The 20,000-nt window shown below is 39.8% G+C and overlaps 1 protein-coding gene across 2 annotated transcripts in view; it reads right to left on the bottom strand.

Annotated features, from left to right (window-relative positions):
* Positions 1–20,000, bottom strand: part of dscaml1 (Down syndrome cell adhesion molecule like 1) — an 87,944-nt gene that overhangs the window by 13,434 nt on the left and 54,510 nt on the right. The window contains exons 6-19 of one of the 2 annotated variants that reach the window (XM_060888719.1): positions 18,667–18,942; positions 18,220–18,516; positions 15,689–15,961; positions 14,757–15,038; positions 14,392–14,511; positions 13,849–14,025; positions 8,802–9,007; positions 8,461–8,557; positions 8,124–8,252; positions 7,693–7,860; positions 7,531–7,601; positions 7,199–7,439; positions 4,130–4,276; positions 3,815–3,970 (exon numbers count right to left, since the gene is read on the bottom strand). In XM_060888719.1, coding sequence (XP_060744702.1) covers positions 3,815–3,970; positions 4,130–4,276; positions 7,199–7,439; positions 7,531–7,601; positions 7,693–7,860; positions 8,124–8,252; positions 8,461–8,557; positions 8,802–9,007; positions 13,849–14,025; positions 14,392–14,511; positions 14,757–15,038; positions 15,689–15,961; positions 18,220–18,516; positions 18,667–18,942 — 2,640 coding nt within the window. Of the gene's footprint in view, positions 1–3,814; positions 3,971–4,129; positions 4,277–7,198; positions 7,440–7,530; positions 7,602–7,692; positions 7,861–8,123; positions 8,253–8,460; positions 8,558–8,801; positions 9,008–13,848; positions 14,026–14,391; positions 14,512–14,756; positions 15,039–15,688; positions 15,962–18,219; positions 18,517–18,666; positions 18,943–20,000 lie in introns of those variants that run through there. The other variant, XM_060888720.1, reaches the window with a different exon arrangement.

The raw sequence follows: 20,000 nt of genomic DNA on the forward strand, positions 1-20,000 counted from the left end.
TATCACACACTCTCGCCTGTTATGGGGTCACATTCAGTCAATGACTGGAGCCACTAAAACCACAATGAGACACAAATAAGGAGGCTGCTGGTAAAAAGACACAGATGAGAATCATCATGCATGAGCCAAATGAAGAAACATACCCCCACCACCTGACTCAGTCTGGGAGTCACCAAGCCTGCAGTTGACTTCCCTTGGCCAGGAGAAGTAATCTGTCAACACAATTTGTGACCCCAAGCTGTGGACCACCTGTAATTTGAACGACTGCACCAAGATACCAAGAAGCAATGGCATTGGCAGGTAGAACTGGAAGGTGAGGCACCCACTTGAAGGCCACACACTCCTTCTTGATTGTGTAGTACTTAGTCTGGCTTTCTGAAAGCTTGCAATTGGAAACCTAGAAACTGTATTTCCACTCATGTAGTTGCACACTTCTTTTAGTATGCTATGAGTCCCTCCCATCTCAAGGATCTCAGGACAACCCTCAGATGTTGCTGCTGCAAAGCAAACTATGAATGCTTATGTACTGTGTGGATGAAGTATTCTGCACATAAGACATTGAAAACAACATAGTTTTAAGGGTACAATCTGTATAACCCCAAGAAAGTGCAAAAGGCTTTTTTTCTTGAGATATAGATAGTAAATGGGATCTGCCGATACCTCTTTGTTAAGTTTACTGTCAAATTACAGTTAGCCACACGTAACCAAGTGAGCACCTAATCAGTGTGAGGCATCATGTATGTACCAAGTTTAGACACCACATTGAATTTTTAAACTCCACACAAAACCAGACTGACCTATCGGCCTTGGGTACCAAAGCCACTATATTGCTACAGTCACTGATGGACTCGAGTCATCCTGCACCAAATTTTCTTGTGTTCAGGTAACTCGTATTGGCCACACCTGAAGGAAACTCATTGTGGTGCCCTTTGAGGTCCGTGTGACTGGGTACAGGTCAACCTACATTGGAAAACTTTGATCTTTGGGATAATGAAATTCTCCAAAGTGGACTGGGTTGAACTGCACTTTTTGACATGGCCTGTATTTCTATCTCCTCCTGTTCAGCAACTACCATTGTAAGATCCACAGGAACAGCCTGCATACATGGTTTGAACTGCATCAACTATATAAATTTGCCTGACCTCATAGTTGACCTGCTTGCCACTTTGCAAGTAACTTAAATCTCAGTGCAGATAGAAAATGAATACTTTATCTGATATTGGAAATTCCATTGTCAAATATCTCATCATACACTCATTAATGTCATTCATGGGCCTGAGGCAAATTCCAGAACATTTTAATTTTACATTTGAATGGTTAATAACCAGGAATGATTTGCGTTCTACCAGGAAGGTCACTCATATCAGGTCCCCATTGGTATCCCACAAGGTTCAGTACTTTATCCTCTATGTTTCCCTCTAAATCCACACCCTTGGTGGTTATATCCTAACATGGGTTCTCTTACTACTGCTATGTTGATGATCTTATCCTTACCTCAGATATCAGCATGTCTTTTGGACATATCGACTCATCAGCTGAAACTCAATCACTGCAAAACTAAACTTTTGGTCATCTCAGGTGATTCATCCCAGAGTTAGGATCTTGCAATATCCATGCAAAACCCTCTGATCTCCCCTTTGGCTACTGATTAAAACATTGGAGTAACCATGGACAATCAACTCAATGGTCACCCTGGCGGGGATTTATCTGCATGGTCAGCCAATGAATTATGGGATTGCTGTGGACGGGGCTTCCTGAAGACTGTCATGGCTTCTTTGAACCATTGTTGTCAGTCAGCTGTATGGTTTGGTCTTTATCAGCAATCATTTAAAGTCTTTGGCAGGAAGGAATTAGTGTTGGCTCCCTGGTAAACTCAGAGTTTACGATGACCCATTAGTTCCTCAGGAGCTCTCGGTTGCACAATTATAAACTGTTGTAGAAATGACATTATTTATATTTACACTATTTACTGCCCAGTGTCACCCAAATGAGGATGAGGTTCCCTTCTTGGTCTGGTTCCTCTCAAGGTTTCTTCCTTATATCATCTAAGGGAGTTTTTGCTTGCCATAAGAGACAGATGTTTTAATTAATTTTAAATTAATATTTTTAAAAAAATTTAAAACTTTAAATATATGTATTCATGTATTTATTTTTATTCTTATATTTATTCTTATTTATTTATTTATTTATTTATTTATTTATTTTTCTGTTTATATACTTCTGTAAAGCTGCTTTGAGACAATGTGAATTGAATTGAATTGAACTGTTCTTTGAATTGCATATTGAGAATTTGACACAGTCATGTTGGTTTCTTCTCTACAGCAATAGAGGGATTTGGCCAGTTTTATCCACAAAGGTTGGTCAGGTGTATTTGCAGTCTATTGGCTATTTGACCTTTGCAAATGATCCCAAATGCAGCTGCACAACTCGTTTTCATCCTTCCTAAATTAATATAAATCCTATTTTAGGCTATTAGACAGTATATGATTTTACCCTGTGCTAAATGCACTGATTCTGGAATTGTCTAGCCTTTCTGCATCACCAATACACTTGCCCAAGCTTTGCCACAGTACTGTTGGATACAGGATGTTCCTCCAATGAAAAGAGAGACAGACAATGAGGAAGACACTGCAGAGACATGGGAGGAAAAGTGTCTGATTCAAGATCAAGGCACCACCAAGTAATCCAATGACAGCTGCACAACTTCATCCAGGGACATGGGCTAGTGCTAATGAACACACTCTTCTGCTCATGCCAGGAGATGGTTACAGTACCAACAGCATGATGATCTGCAACTTGCTCCTCTGTCATCAATGACACATCCACATTAGATAATGGGTGGCTGACCCAGGGGAGCTGCAGTGACCAAAAGCTTCTGCAATGCTCTAAGGTGCTGCAGGACCACCCTGTTCATGATGGAATTCTCAAGCTGCGTCCATGGTATCAGCTGCTGGCCAGTAAGCTGGGCATCCCTCTATAACAAAGGAAGAAGTTGCAGAGCTCACTCTTGCCCTGATACTCCTGCCTAACTCAACAATGGATTGGGAAAAGTCCAAAGAAAAGAAATTGCCATGATAGATATAATAGAATCCTTTATCTTGTCACATGTACATTACAGCAGAGTGAAATGTTTTCTTCACATATCCCAACTCTGGAGGTTGGGAACAGAGCACAGGGTCAGCCATGATACAGAAGGATAGAGGTTAAGGGCCTTGCTCAAAGACCCCTCAGTGGCAACTTGGCAGTGCTGGGGCTTGAACCCCAGTCTTCCAATCAACAACCCAGAGCCTTAACAGCTTGAGCCACTACTGATGTGGCTTTCACTCCATCCTGTTCATGTTCATGCAAAAAATAATACTGGTAGTAACAAGTCATAAGTAGGAATCATCACGTTACCTGTTGGTTTGTCTTTTCCCTACCATTAGCTGGCCCTCAACCATTTCCCTGCTTGCTGCAACAGTTATTCATTCATTCATCTTCTACCGCTTATCCGAACTACCTCGGGTCATGGGGAGCCTGTGCCTATCTCAGGCGTCATCGGGCATCAAGGCAGGATACACCCTGGACGGAGTGCCAACCCATCACAGTGCAACAGTTATTATATATTCTAATACCTTTATATATATATGTATCTCGATATTTTGTTCCTGCCTTGGATTTGTTTTAGCAGCACATTTTCAGGTAAAGACTTGGATTGTCTTGACCTTTATTTTGAACTTGATTTGCAAATGATCTTTACTCCACCTGTGTGAGCTCTGTTATACACAAATATTAGAGAATGTGTAGTTCTTTGCTTGTTTGTGTGTTTACTCACAGTCCTCTCGTGTCTGTATATAGAGTACATTGCTGCGGACGCCGTCTCCTGCCTGTGTGTAGGCCAACACCTGGACACTGTAGTTTGTGAACTTTTCTAAGCCTTTTAACTCCACTTGCTCACGTACTGTAGTGATGTTCTGCATTTCACCCCATTCTGAAAGAGGATGGAGGTATGAAATACACATCCTTTATACTGCACATTAAAACAAAGCCACTTAGGACTAAGATCAATAGTTCTAGCATACAAAGTCCTAATCCAAGAAAACACATAATAAAACAATATAAAACGTTTTCTGACATGAACGGTACTCACCTCCATCAGGGAAAAGGGACCAGAACACCACACGATATCCTTTTAGGACCCCGTTTAGGGTCATCCGTGGAGGCTCAGACCATGTAATCACTGCCTCATCTGATGTCACTGTGATGGCCCGCACATTCTGAGGAGGCTGGCTGGGCACTGGGAGTGGAAGAGAAAAACAGAACCCCATTGACTATGCTTTAGAACTTTAGCTTGTGTGTTATGTTGGAATCATGCTGAATGCCCATAAAAGAAATAAGTATAAAGTACATTTCCAGTGTTTAGCAGAAAATGAAAAATAAATCTAGCTTATATAAGTTTATATAGACATACTGTAAAGAATATCAAATGCATAAAAATGCCAAAATCAAAACATCTGTTTTGAAATTTTCAACATTTTTAAAATGTTTATTCTTTGTATCTTTGTAACTGATTCAGGCAATAATATGGTTAATATATGTCACGATTTCATCCAGTATTGTCTGAAATACAATTACATTAACATGCAAGTTCAGGTATAAAAAAAATCATCACCGAATTCCTTAAATAAAAGACCAATGGAATGTTTATCTAAATTCTTCTCTTGTAATGTTCAATAACACTTTTGCTTCTGCCCGGATACATGGCAAATGTGGCCATGATTAGGTGCCAAATGGTGTTCTTGAATAAACAAGGGTGCTATTGAGGTAAGACAGTGCATGTCTGTGTGCCTTTAGCTGGAAGAGAACGCATGACCGTGAAGGACAGGATGAAAGGAGGAGGGATGAATCTGGCTCCCTTCTATGCAGGAGCAGCTGCAGCTGGCACAGGAAGACAGGGTGCAAGAGAAAGGAAAGAGAGTGAAAGAAGAGATGGAGAAGGGTGAAGAGAAACCACAGCATTGTTTGAAGAGGCTTTGGGGTCTGACTGTGCTTCACCCCTGGGGACTGCCACCACCAGTTAGAGTAGTGCACTCAGAAGTCCAGCCATCTCTCATTTTCAGTTTTAATTCCTAGTCCTTACTTCTTACTTACTGAAAGCTTTCATAATGACTTCTTGATAGGAATAAAGCTAATTACCAAGTACTACAACATTCACAAGATATTCAGCCAATAACCAATATTCATGCAAATGCATACTTAATTTAAAAGAAAACAATAGTCATCCAACCCGCTTCCAAACCTCCAAAAAAGTAATAGCTGAATTCTTCTGAGCCCATAGAGACAAAACAGAATAAAACAGTCTTATCTATTGTAAAAGCTGATTAGACAATAGCTAATGTAAGAAACGTTTGATTAAGCTTACAGGTAATGCTCCCATACCCATACAGTAAATACAGTACATATGGTTAAGCATAAGTTTAAAGTTTCACTTATTACTAGATTTATGACTAGATCTGCGTTTACATTTACATAAAATATGCAGTTAGGTAAATTTAAGTTCCAGCAGAACTGTCTGGTTCAAGGACAAGTATATAAAACTATTTTTAACATATTATGCAAAATAGCATACAATCTATGTGGGTGGAGGAGCAGGTGTCCGAAGCCCTGTTTCGTTTGTTAGTGTTTCATGTCATTTTAGTACAATAATATTTTCTTATATTTTGGACTATAATTTGTTTTAGCAGAGAACAAGAAGAATTGTTGAGAGCTTGGAACCCTGCCAAGTCTTTATACACTTTGTTCATGGACCTCTAAAAATATTAATGAACACTTGTACTCCTACCTTTACTCCAGGCATGTAACACACATGTGATGATTCCTTTGTGTATTTACTACATTAGAACACAGTGATGAGGAGCTTAAAGTCAGCACTGCTCATGGAAATGAACATTGCATTAAAGTACAGAGCTCATGTGCTAAAAATAACTCTTTCTGGCAGAGTCTTAGTAACTCAAACAGCAAACAGAAAACCTCACTGTAAATCAGAACACAGAACAACAGTGGCACCGAATGCCCTTTTTAAAAACAAAAGGATCTTCCACCCAAATATCAATTTAATCGTGCTCCAAAACCAAAAGGAAGTCAGAAAATGACAGAAAAGTGGCCCCTGTCCATATATAAACTTTTATATGTTTTGGCATCAGGTACCCCAGTAGGAACAGTGAGAATGCTGCACCTCAGACAATGTTAGTGTTGACTTAATGCTCAATTATTCTCAGCCATATATAAGAAACATCTGCTAGTAAAGGTTACAAAGAGATGTTTCTTCAGTGTGCAGTTTCTCCTTTGAGGTAGAGAAATAATAAGAACAGATGCCTGTTCACAGATTGGGAAAAGATTAATGTGAAAGGAAGCTGGAAAAGTGAGGCTCAACATCAATATAGCAAAACCCTTGAAATGTAAGTTGTGTGGTTAGTAGTACAACATTTCCAGAACCCCTAAAAGGACTAACAAGACCGCAGTGACTAACCCTAAACCATCAAATGGTCCTTTTTCCACAGGCATCATGTTTTTCTATTTTTCTAGTACACTTGTACTTGGGTTTCATTTTTGCTTGCCACTCTAAAGCTCTTGAGTATTTTGATCTATTTCTCCTAATGTAATGGATTAGAAAAGTTGATTAGCTTGTGGGATGAATGTTAAATGTGGACGTGTCCCATTGTTCCTTGTGCAGCATGTTCATGGACTTCTTGACCACTCTCTTCCTCTCCAATTTGATTCATGCTAGCTGTCTTTCAGTGTTCATAAAGACATGCTATTGGCTAAAATGCATGTATTCCAACAAAGTTTGTTTCTTTACACCACAATACTTAGCCACTAAAAATGTGTCTAATTAGTATTTAGAGACCACAATCTACAGGACCAAATTCTGAATTTATAAATTTGCAGACTTTTAGACTTTTCTGTAGACTTTAATATTCACTTTGGTCATTTGCAGCACCATCTGGAGTAACTATTTTGCATATATTAGACTCAGTAAGCATTAATAAGATTACAAAAACACCCATTACAGTGGACACACTTTTGATTTAATACTGACATTTAGATTAAATATAGGAAACATCAATCATATAATGAACTCAGATGCTCTAATGCAATGTATACCAAAAATCTGGCAATCCCTGATCTAAATATATAATACAAGTAAGTATGTCTTTACCGTCTTCTAGTGTGGTAGCATTGATCTCAGAACTGGATGGACCTGTTCCAGCTCGATTAAAGGCCTGAACAACCACTCCATACTGGGCAAATTTCTTCAGGTTATCCAACGTATACACCTCACTGTCACCAGTTGCCTTCATCTCCACTATGCTGTACTGGCCATTGCTGCCAGGCCCATTTTCTCTGTAGCCAATCTGATAACCACGGATAACACCGTTCTGGAGCTCCTTCTTGGGAGCCTGCAACAAGAGCAAAATTCTTTTTTATATAATTGAATTAATTAATCATCAATTTTGTAGCTTGACACCAAATTTGGCTCATATTGTGTACCTTCCATGTAACACGGATGCTTTGTGATGTCATAGGCTGCAGAATGACATCCATGGGTGGCCCATCAGGAGCTGTGATAGGTCAAAATATCAGATCAGTTTATAATAAGTTATTACTGTCTATTAAAACTGCTGTACTCTGTGTGTGTGCTTCAATACTTACAGGCTTCCTCTGTGCTGATCGTCAGCTCTTTGCTGGCCTGACTACGGCCAATTTTGTTGTATGAGTACATACGAATGCTGTAGACAGAAGCAGGATGCAGCTCTACTATGTTTGCCTGGTTATTAGTTGGGGAAATTTTGCGTGTAGCATGCTTCAGTTCCCATGGATCTTTGAGACCAGCACAGAAAAAATACATCATACCTTCATTAATCAAAATACATTTGCAGTGAATTATTTTAGATATAATATTAATAATATTACAAAGTAAAAAAACTATGATGAATGTATTATAAGAATCATAATGCAATAAAAACTGTATATAAAGAAATAAACAGGACAATATCAAAGAGTCTCTCTGGCCCCAAAATATCTATATAAATGCTGTATTCTTTAAGTTGAGAATTTGAGTGCCACAAACTGAAGGTTCTTACCAGATTTGTTTTTGTATTCAATATCATAACTGGTAATGAGGCTGTTGCCATCAAACCTCTGGGTCCATCTTAAGTTCATACTGCGATCTTTTACTTCACGTACTTCTAACTCTGGAGGATCAGGGGGCTCTACATCAAAGATATAAAAAAGGCATAACATAAATGAGGAAACAGGTAAGAAAGAGAAAAAAAAGAGTGAAATACTTAATGCAATTGGGGATAACAAGAAAAGGATAAGAAAGGCTACAGAGCAAGAGGATAAATTATTAATTTTGTGTCTCTAGATACGGAGTATCATGTCGGACATGAATTTGGTCTTCATGGCTGGTTGTGTTACCTTGCACAGTCAACTGAATGAGGCCACGGCCTTCGCCATAGGAGTTGATAGCATGACATGAGAAGAACACAGAGTCCCCACGCTCAGCTGGCTTTAGCTGTAGAGAGAGAGAGAGAGAGAGAGAGAGAGAGAGAGAGAGAGAGAGAGAGAGAGAGATGAAAATAAGAAGACAGAATAAAGGAGATTGTATGGTATATTGTACCTGTATCTCAAGATTTTAATAAATTGTCACTTCTTAGAATCTAATGCCTTAGATTACTGATCAATTACTTATTGACATTCCATAGGTCTCTTAGATTTTTTAGATTATATGATTGTTTAGATTATATGGAGTGTCTCACCTTCAGTGTGGAAATCACCTCATCACTCTTCTCATTGGGGCTAGTGGTGATTGAGTAGCGAGGGTTACGGTCAGGGTCGATGACAGTGTCCCCACGTTCCCAGCGAATGATAATTGGGTATTCACCCCTGGCAGTGCAGTTTAGTTCTTTATTCTGTCCTTTTATCGCCATAGTTGTGTTAGGATGGGAGGTGATCATAGCTGGAACTGGAGAGATAGAAGAGAGCAGTACATGTTAAAACATTCCAACAACAATATTAAAACAATATCAACAACAAGTTGATAAATGAAGAACAAAATTAAGAGAAAAAATAATTTAGATAATCAGAATTAAATGTTTGTCTGTTTCAATGATTCGAAGCTTTAAATTAAATTAACCCTGCTTAGATATTTCCCTTATCCTTCATGTTTGCACACCCACCCACCCACACCCACCCACACCCACCCACACACACCCACCCACAACACACACACCCCCTTTATCGATTAGAAGAGAATTCTGCTGTTTTGTTTTCATCACTTATTCATTCTGCCCTTTTTCCACTAAAGGAAGCAATCAGAATTGAGGGCAGCAGATGAGAGAAACAGTTTAATCAATAACACCAACACAAAAAAAAGAGAAAAAGACACAGACTGAGTGAAAGAAGTAAATACATGTTTGTTTACTGCTTAGTGCCAACATTCCCAAAAAAAAGTGTTGTCACTCCCCATACCAACCCTGTCAGGTTATTGTATCACATTCATCTGGTTTGCTGGACAAGACAGTTTGTATATCTGTAGTTCTGACTGGATAATTCTATCTGATCGCCTCAACACCCCTGTGCAGTGATAAGGCTTGTGCTGTGATCTGGATTACTGAGTACAGGTGAGGTTGGAAAAAGGAAAGACTAAAAAGATAAAATGCTTGGCGACTGAGGTAATATAGATAGGAAGAGGTCTTTGACCAAGTCTTCCAGTCAATAAGGTACTTCCTAAGACCATCTTGCTTCCCTGCATGCTTACTGAAAATTGACCTTACTCTTGCCAGGATAACGCGACAGGACAATGCCTAGGAATACCTAGATATTTTGGAGGGTCAGGGCTTGAGGGCCTTCACAGTAAGGTGCTCTGTAATGGAGAGATCTAGCTGTTGATCCCAATTGGATGATCATCTAATGAAGACAGTAATTCTTCAATCATTCTGCGTGATGATTTAAGTCCACTGTCAGGAATTCCAAGACCAGGGGATTAGTCCTTTGCATTCACCAAGAGGCTCCTGGGTGGTGCTTTAGTCCTAATTCTAAGAAATGGTTGGTGAGTAGTTCGAGTGGAAATGTTTCTTTTCCAGCTGGCACTTCTACTTGGATAAAGGAACTGTTATGCAGGACACATTAGGTAATCTGGCCAAAGTTGTCCTTTTGAGTTTGGACTTTATACCCTTTTGAGTCTGATTCAACTAATGGTTTGGTGATTGTGTCTCGGTGGGTTTTGGCTCAACACTTTTTCATTTGGGATCTAAATTTCTATCAAGATTTTTTGTAAAGCTGATTTGTGACAGTGTGCATTAAGCTATCTAAATCATTTGAACTGAATTAAATGGAGTCTTGACAGCTGGCATACATGTAGGCGTTTGTCCGTGTCTCTCTTGTCTTTTCCTTTTTCTGCAGGCTGCTGCAGCTGATTTGTTGAGATGTGTAGCAATGCCTATGTAGATCTGCTGGGACAAAATCATGGCTGAGGCTCTGATCTCCTTGAATGGGATCCTACCTTAGAAGGGCATGTCTTATATTCCAACCCAAAATAACATGGATTAGTAGAGTACTTAAAACTCTTAGAAATATGATTCTTAGGGTTGTATACTCCTTTGCATGCAGTGCTTCCTGTATGGTTTGACCACCTCACACTGTCCCAGAGAGCATAGGTTGCCAAGCGGCTGAGACAGACATTGTGTTTGGTGGGTATTATTGTAGGCTTTCGACCTGGTCACAGGTCAGATGGCTAGCTTGACTGCATTAGGTGGTAGGTTATACTGTATAGCACATTAGGGCTGTTGTTAGGCAAGGATCTACATCTTTTTAGAGGGTTTAGTGGATAAGCAAGAGCGGTTGTAATTGTATTTATGTTTATTTGTCTCTATCTGTCTGACTGTGTGCTGTCTGTATGTCAACATGTGAGAATAAAGCAACCCAAAGAAGAGCTGCTATAGATCAGAGTGAGCTGAAAAACTTCACGTTCATTTGTACCACATGTTTTTTCCATATTATTAATACACTGCTCAAAGAAATTAAGCGGACACTAAAATCACACAGGATTTCGATTAATTAAATATTCAAGTAAAAATCTTTACTTACAGTGAGGGAAAAAATTATTTGACCCCCTGCTGATTTTGTATGTTTGCCCACTGACAAATAAATTATCAGTCTATAATTTTAATGGTAGGTTTATTTTAACAGTGAGAGACAGAATAACTACAAAAAAACAAAAAACAAATTCATATCAAAAAAGTTATAAATTGATTTGCAATTTAATGAGTGAAAGATATATTTGACCCATTCGCAAAACATGACTTAATACTTGGTGGCAAAACACTTTCAGAGAGACGTTTCTTGTAGTTGGTAGTTGCACACATCTCAGGAGGGATTTTGTCCCACTCCTCTTTGCAGATCTTCTCCAAGTCATTAAGGTTTCAAGGCTGACGTTTGGCAACACAAATCTTCACATATTTTCTAAGGGATTAAGTGGCTAGGCCACTTCAGGGCCTTAATGTGCTTCTATTTCAGCCACTCCTTTGTTGCCTTGGCCGTGTGTTTTGGGTTACTATCATGCTGAAATACCCATCCACAAACCATTTTCAATGCCCTGGCTGAATGAAGGAGGTTCTTACCCAAGTTTTGACGGTTCATGGCCCCGTCCATTGTCCCTTTGATCCGGTGAATTTGCCCTGTTCCCTTAGCAGAAAAACACCCAAAGCATAATGTTTCCACCTCCATGTGGGACAATGGGGATGGTGTCCCTGGGGCCATAGGCAGCAGTCTTCCTCCAAACACGGCGAGTTGAGTTGATGCCAAAGAACTTGATTTTGGTCTCATCTGACCACAACACTTTCACCCAGTCTCCTCTGAATCATTCAGATATTCATTGGAAAACTTCAGATGGGCCTGTACATGTGCTTTCTTGAGCAGTGGGACCTTGCAGGTGGTGCAGAATGTGAGTCCTTCATGGTGTAGTGTGTTACCAATTGATTTCTTGGTGACTATAGTCCCAGTTGCCTTGAGGGCAAACTTGGTAGGGTTCTGACTGCTTCTGTGGACAGGTGTCTTTAATACAGGTAACGCAATGAGATTAGGAGCACCTAGTCTCAGCTCATTACCTGTATAAAAGACATCTTTTACATCTGAAATCTTTTACATCTGAAATCTTGCTGACTAATAGGGGAATAAATACTTATTTCACTCATTAAAATTCAAATGAATTTATAACTTGATCAATTTATAACTGGATTTTTTGTTGTTATTTTGTCTCTCACTGTTAAATAAACCTACCATTAAAATTATAGGCTGACTGTGTCTCTGTCAGTGGGCAAATCAACAGGGGATCAAATATCCTTCACTGTATATACAATGTGTGAAGAACAGAATTGTTGTAGAGAACAAAATGATTTGACAAAATCATCAACCCATTGATGTCTGGATTCAAAATCACACTGAAATCAAAGTAAAAACTTTCAGACTGATTCAACTTACATAAATTTTATCACAGCATCTCGAAATGTAAGTCAGTATTGTGTTTGGCCCCCACATGGCTATATGCACTCCCGACAGTGTCTGGACTAATCTTCTGGTGACATGGCGGTTGGTGTCCTGCTGATTTCCGCCCAGACCTAGAGCAGGCCATCAGTGAGCTCCTGGACAGTCTGTGGTGATACTGTGTGGTACTGGATTCTCCAGTACATAACGTTACAGAGATTCCCAATTGGACTCAGGTCTGGGGAACATGAGCACCAATTAATGGCATCAGTGCCTTCCTCATCCAGAAAATGCCTACAAACTCTGGCCAAATAACGCCAAGCACTGTCATGCACCAGCAGAAACCCAGAGCCAACTGTACAAACATAAGGTCTGACAGTGACTCTGAGGACTTCATCCTGGTACCTAACAGCAGTGAGGGTGCCATTGACCAGCTCCTGGAGGTACGTCCAATTATTTTCCTCTTTAGACCATGACCAACACCAAATCAGTCATTTTGGATGATGTTGCAGCATAACATTCCCCATGGCATATTCAGACTCTTTCAAGTCTGTTACATACTAAACTTGTACTGAAGTTGAACCTGCACTCATCCGTGAAGATGAGTTCAACAAGCTGCATGGTGCTGGGCTGGACATTTTGGTTACATACACACCAGTAACCTGCTGGGGGTCATTTTGTAGGGATCTGGCTTTGCCCCTCTTGTTGCACCTCAAACAAAGGAGCAGATGCTGTTCCTACTGCTGGGTTGTTGCTCTTCTACAGATCTGTTCAGCACTCCTTGTGCATCTGCCCATTTTTCTGAGTTTTCCCAATGCTCAGGGATAAACTGTACTGAGAGACACGCCAAACTTCTTTGTGACGGCATGTATGGAGGTGCCATCCTGGTGGAGCTGGACTACCTGTTCAACTTGATGGGGTTGCAGGTCCTGCCCAGGAAGGATAGGGAGAGAGCAACTGCCACTACAAGCAACAACATTCTCTTCTTGCAAGTTGTCTTTCTGTCTCACTTCTTGTTCTGTCTCTCTGGTTCACTTGTTGTCACTTTTATTTGTAGTTAAATAAAATGAAATGAAATGAAATTACGTGTCCCCTATTTTTGTAATATATATATATATTTTAAATGTACTACTACTACAACTACTACTTATGTAAATGGTTCTAGTTTATATATTCAGTATACTGTATATGAATAATAATAATAATAATAATAATAATAATAATAATAATTGATATGTTTCATTAAATATATATTTATTATATTTAATTACTGCATGTTTTATATATATAGCATGTTGCATAGTACAAAGGATTCTGACTCACTTTTGACTGTCAGCAACATACTCTTGCTGATATCTGAGCCCACACCATTGCTGGCCTGGCATAAATAGTAGCCACGATCCTCCTCCAAAACATGGCGGATCAGAAGAGAACCATTTGGCATGATCTGGATGCGGCCAGTCAAAGGTACTGGATGGTACTGCTGTGGGTTTCCAATACCTGGAAAATCAAAATGCACAAACTGTTCATAAAAGAAGGTATAATAATACATTTAGCTGAAGAATTAACGTCTAGAACGAGACAATAACCACTAATCAAATCTAAAAATGTCACTGAAAATAATAAAGTTTATAAATCTTATGGAACATTTATACAATGTTTTATATTAGTCCTGATACTATGCTCAAAAACACAGTTCCCTTTGCTGAGTTGTTGAGTAAATATCATGCTGCATCCACTTCATACATCAAACACCAACGTGGGAAACTGCAACATACAAATAACCCCAACAAGGCACCATGAATGCAGCATATGTCTATAGTTATGTGTTGCTTTGTAAAGAGTGCCTAGGATAGAATACAATACCTTTAGCATGTTTCCACATGACTTTGGGAGGGGGATAACCATCCACAGAGCAATTCAGAACCCCAGATTTGCCATAGATCCCATCCTGGTTGTTGGGCTGAACTCGAAAACGAGGAGGGACTGTAAGAACCAAAACAGAATTTATCTGGCCAAGAAAACAGTCTAATTAAATCATAACTTTACGTTTTGTTGATATTTTTGAACACATATCCTTTTCATGTGGAACAGTAATTTCTCATGTATATGTTTTGAGAGTGAGTCCTATCACTGGTTTATGATCTGCAGCTATCATCCTTTTCCTTACAACACTAAAAAGCTAGTGGAAACGACAGTATTACATTTAAAATATGTCTATATTTTCTCACCAGTGACTATAAGCTGCCTTTCAGAGCTGACGGTGGCTGCATCATTGCTGGCGATGCAAGTGTAGTTGCCATTGTGCTTAAGGGAAACTTTGGAGATCTGCAGTGAGCTCATGAACTCCTTGGTCTCAATGGTGACACCAGAGGTGCCAGACACAATCTCCTGACCATCTTTGCGCCATGTAATCCGGATGGGCATGTCCCCAGATGAAACTACACATGCTATGTACATCAGTTTACCAATTGAAGTAGGGGGGAAGTCAAAAGGCTGAATGAGAGGGGGGACTGAGAAATTGATAGAAATAGAGAAAAGCAAAGAGAGAGGACAAAAGTAAGACAGAGAAATTTGGTATTTATCAGGTAATGTTGATGTGTATACGTGTCTATGTGAGGACAAGTATATGTTTTGTGTAATGAAACACAAACTCTCACAACACCCTCCCCCACAACCCCCCCAAACCAACTCAGACACACATGCACTACCTCCTTCTCCCTCCAGACCATAATAGCTGCTCTAATTAGAGCCCAATTGGCATGGGGAATAATGGAGTTGCTATGGAAACCAAGGGAGGGGGTCCAACTAAAGACATCTGGGGGATTTAATCTGGGGCTCGTTAAAATTCAGTTAATTAAATCAGAGACATGACAAGACAAGCAGCACACTATACTATCTTCACACTGCAGTCAGTGTTCCCTTGTAGTGACTCACATGGACACACAAACATGAATACACAGACACATACACCCAATGTGAACCATACTGTTCTCATGCTAAAAGCTTCTTTAAATTCTTTATTCAAAAAGTATTGAATATGATAATCGCCATCACAAATTCAAGATTTGTAAACCCTTGCGGTATGATGTCATGGTAATTCTTAATGATTCCAGAATATAGTTTGGACTGGGTTTAGAATTGCATAGGAACAGCTGCTAACCTTTGACAGTGACATAGACAGTCTGGCTGATAGAGAGCTGGGGTTGGATGAGCACACTGCACAGGTACGCTCCCTCATCCATTCCTTTCTGCACATCACTGAGCTTGAGTGTACCATTCTCATATACCACCTGCCGGTGGTTGTCTGGCAACAGCATGCCATCTTTGTACCACTTGATGGAGTAGTATGGGTAGCCGATCACACGGCAATTGATGAAGGTGTTGCGCCCAGCCACGGCTGTAATGTTGCGCATGGCCCTGATACTTGGGGGGCCTGAGAGAGAAAGAGGAAATCAACCAAAAACCAGACAGAAGTAGAGAGTGATGAGATGTGGTGATGGAAAAAGAAGCATTATGGTACACATAAGAAAGAAAGTTGAGGAGTTAGGTAGAGAAAGAGAAAAGGCGAAACATTGACAGTGAAAGAAGTGATGAACAATAAATTAGAAAAAGGAAAGAATATATGAGTGACAGAATGCAAAAAAGATGGAAAGTATAGAAAGAGGATAAATAATGGACAGGAGAGAGTTAGAATCTGTGCACATTTCTTAAAAAAGAATATATATGTATATATATTATTATTAATTATTTTATGTCTGCTGTGGCAATAAATTGTACTTGTCAAATAACCTGAAATATACTACAGTAATTATCCAACTTGCTACATCACATAATTTGACAGTACAAGTTCATTTAACATCACATTTCAATTAAGTACCCCAAATGCACATGTAAAGGAACTGGTGAGAACAGAGGCTCTCAGAAGGCTACAGCTACCATGGTACCTGCTAACTAGTTAACATTAACCACACTGATGCACTCTTGTGGTCATAGTTAATTTATAGTGAAGGTCAGTGATGATCTGATATTTTACTGACAGTTAATAAACTGACTGGAGTGATGCAGGCAAAGTGCAGATCACTATAACTTTATAATGAAACTATTCTCACTGCATTTCTTTATGGGGAAGGAGAAGGAGAAAGCGATCCTCTGAAGGACTCTGTTCTCACTATACAGGACAATGAAGGGAGAGGGAGAGATGGACAATGTATTATGACCAGAAATAGGAAGAAATAATAGTCACACTATAAGGAGTATTATTAAGCAGTGGTAGAAGAGCGGTTTGTAACAAAATGGAGGATATGCATATGGAGATTTGAATATGAAGATTTTGTGTAAGATTCTTGTCTCTGTCCCTCTTTCTTGCTGTCGTTTGCATTCTGTCTCTCTGCTCAGTGTGTGCTGAGCTTTGTCATAGCTCTGACAGTCAATGTCTGATGTATTATTCAATAAAAACTGTCTTACTGTAACCCCCCCCACACACACACACACAAGACACGCATATGCGTGCACACACACACACACACACACACACACACACACACACACACACACACACACACACTTATCTTTTTGTTTTTCCTTCACAAAATAAGAATTCATGAGCTCCTTTAAAGGAATGCTCAGTAAAAAAGAGTCTCTACTGCTTTTGAGAGGAACACTGAAAGCTGTGGGTTTGTTTTGCATGTATTACTGCATGTATTATTGCATGTATTACAGCATGTATTATTGCATGTATTATTGCATGTATCACTGCAGGTATTATTGCATGTATTATTGCATGTATTACTGCATGTATTATTGCATGTATTATTGCATGTATTATTTCATGTATTACTGCATGTATTATTGCATGTATTATTTCATGTATTATTCCATGTATTACTGCATGTATTATTGCATGTATTACTGCATGTATTATTGCATGTATTACTGCATGTATTATTGCATGTATTACTGCATGTATTATTGCATGTATTACAGCCTCACTGTGTATCTCCTGTGTGCCAGTAAGGTCTGACCATAGGTGCAGGTTTTTATATCTTAGTGAAGATCAAATTTAGGACATGAGTATCCGATAGCTTTAACCTTATGTGTGTGTGTGTGTGTGTTACAGAGAGAGATAGCTCATATTCACACCAAAGAAAGATAACATTTTCTTATCAGAATACAAATATGCTATAACTAAGTAAAGAGAAAAAGCGAACAAGAGCTAGAGAACAAATAGGAAGAAGAGAGGAAAAAAGAGGAATAGATGCACCAATATCAGTAAGCATTTAAAAGGGACAAAAAACATTCGTTGTCTCAGATGGTGTCTTCCCTCTTTTCTCCTCTCCTCTGATGTAACTCAACTCTTATCCTCGACTGGCTGGAGAGACCTGTCCTGTATTTTAGTTCTTTAATGTCTTCAATTTCTAAAATAACTCAAATCTACTAGCCTGGGAATGAAGGCTAAAAATCAAAAAGGTTGCAACCAGCTATGTTGACCTACTAGAAGAAAAAGACACACAATCCAAACACCGATCCCACAGCATCAGGTTGTGGAATGTATTGATGAAACTCAAGGGTTTGGGACATTTAAATGAGGAGTGGGTGGGTTGGTGGTTGGGTGGGTTGGTGGAGAGATGATAAAAGGAGGTTATGGGTTTAAAGCCACCCTCTAACAGCTGAGATTGAAAAGTAGACAGGCACCTCTTACGTTTATGCGCGCTTGGTACTCGGCGCTACCGGCCGAGTTGCGTGCAGCGCAGCGGTACACGCCCCCATCGCGGATCTGTGGGTTGCTGACGTTAACATGCGATACAGTCGAGCCGTCCGAGAGCGTGTACTGACTGGCCCGGTGCGCCGAGTCCCGAGCGATTGGCTCATCATCCAGGGTCCAGGTGATGGTGGGTGGAGGGGCACCTTTGGCTGCACACATTAGGGAGAAGGGTTCACCTGGTGCCACCACACGTTCACTGAAGGATGAGACGATCCTTGGTGTACCATCTGTGGGATGGATGGAGGAAAGATTTTACGAAGAGAACTAAAACAAAGCTGAAGTAGTCTTCTATCAAAAATTACCAACTGAAACCTATTAAAAGCTGGATTTGAAGTTAATTAATAAATCTGGTAAATAGACAGAACCTGGCAACTCACCTTCCAGCAATATAATGGAGAAGTCCTGGGCAGTTTGACCCTTGCGAGTTGCAAAGCACTGGTACGCGCCTGAGTGTCTTTTCTGGGCCGCACTGATAAACAGAGTCTCATTGTTGGTGCCCTGAATGGAGAAGTGTTGGTCAGGATGTACAGGCTCTGTGTTCCGGAACCAGGACACACTGAAATGAGGAGAACCTTGAACAGCACAGGACAGGATCACTGTACTGCTGATACCTGTCTTTAAGTTTTTAGGGGAGACAGTGACCCTTAGTGGCTCTGGGGAGAGAGGAGAGTATAGAAGAGAAAAATAGAGTTAGAGATAATTGTAGGAGACGTTCATGTTCGCCAGTTAATGTCCGTGTTTGTTCTTAAAAGGACATTCACAAATCAGGTAGACAGGATGATGTTAAAAAGTTTGGTGATAATTATACTGGATTTTTGTGATCTTCTTATCTAATTTCAGTTTAGATTCAGATCTCAGCATAAACAATCACAGGACACCTGACTTAAGTCCATCTGCTAGACGGATTTGTTGGTATTTTAAAATGATTGTATTTTTGATTCAAGGGTTTGATTGTCTTGCTCTGTTCTCCACCATCCATATATGTTCCTCCTATTTCATTCAGTTCAACATGCCATTTACTCCCATAGCACTTTTAGTTTAGTGACTCTCACATTCAGTATTTTTGTCTTTGTACAGGGTTAGGGTTATCCCTAACCCTATCCCTAACCCTAACCCTAACCCTAACCCTATCCCTAACAATAACCCTAAGCCTAACCCTAACCATAAACCTAACCCTAAGCCTAAGCCACGTTATTTTGGTTTCACCATGTATGTAGAAGTAATACGTACAGTAAAGCTACCATATGTTGTATTTACAGGACATTTGTCCATGTTACTCATAACACTGATGATAACTCTGAATCCCTACTTTACTGTTCGTCCCACAGAGTACAGGTTACAATGTAGAAATGAGTAGACAGACGGAGGGGGGACAGAGCCACGTGAGAAGAGAGGAAGAAAAAGAAAATGTCAGTGAGCAATAAGGCAGCTGGTGTTATGTGCTGGGGGCTCAGTGTGTGAATGTGCAAGTGTTTGTGGCATCCTCACTGCTTACATTGTCAGAGTGTGTGTGTGTGTGTATGTGTGTGTGTGCACACTGGGTTTGAACTGCCCACTGGCTAAATGTCCAAAAGTCCACCACACCTCCTGCTCTATACTATTCTCTCCTCCCTCAGTACCTCTCTTCCTTCAAATTGAAGAGACTCACAGACACATATATATAAATATATATAAATTTAACCTTTTGTCCGTGTTGCAACTCTTTTTCCCT

Source organism: Tachysurus vachellii, chromosome 15 (assembly GCF_030014155.1).
Source record: "Tachysurus vachellii isolate PV-2020 chromosome 15, HZAU_Pvac_v1, whole genome shotgun sequence".
Lineage (NCBI taxonomy): Eukaryota > Metazoa > Chordata > Actinopteri > Siluriformes > Bagridae > Tachysurus > Tachysurus vachellii.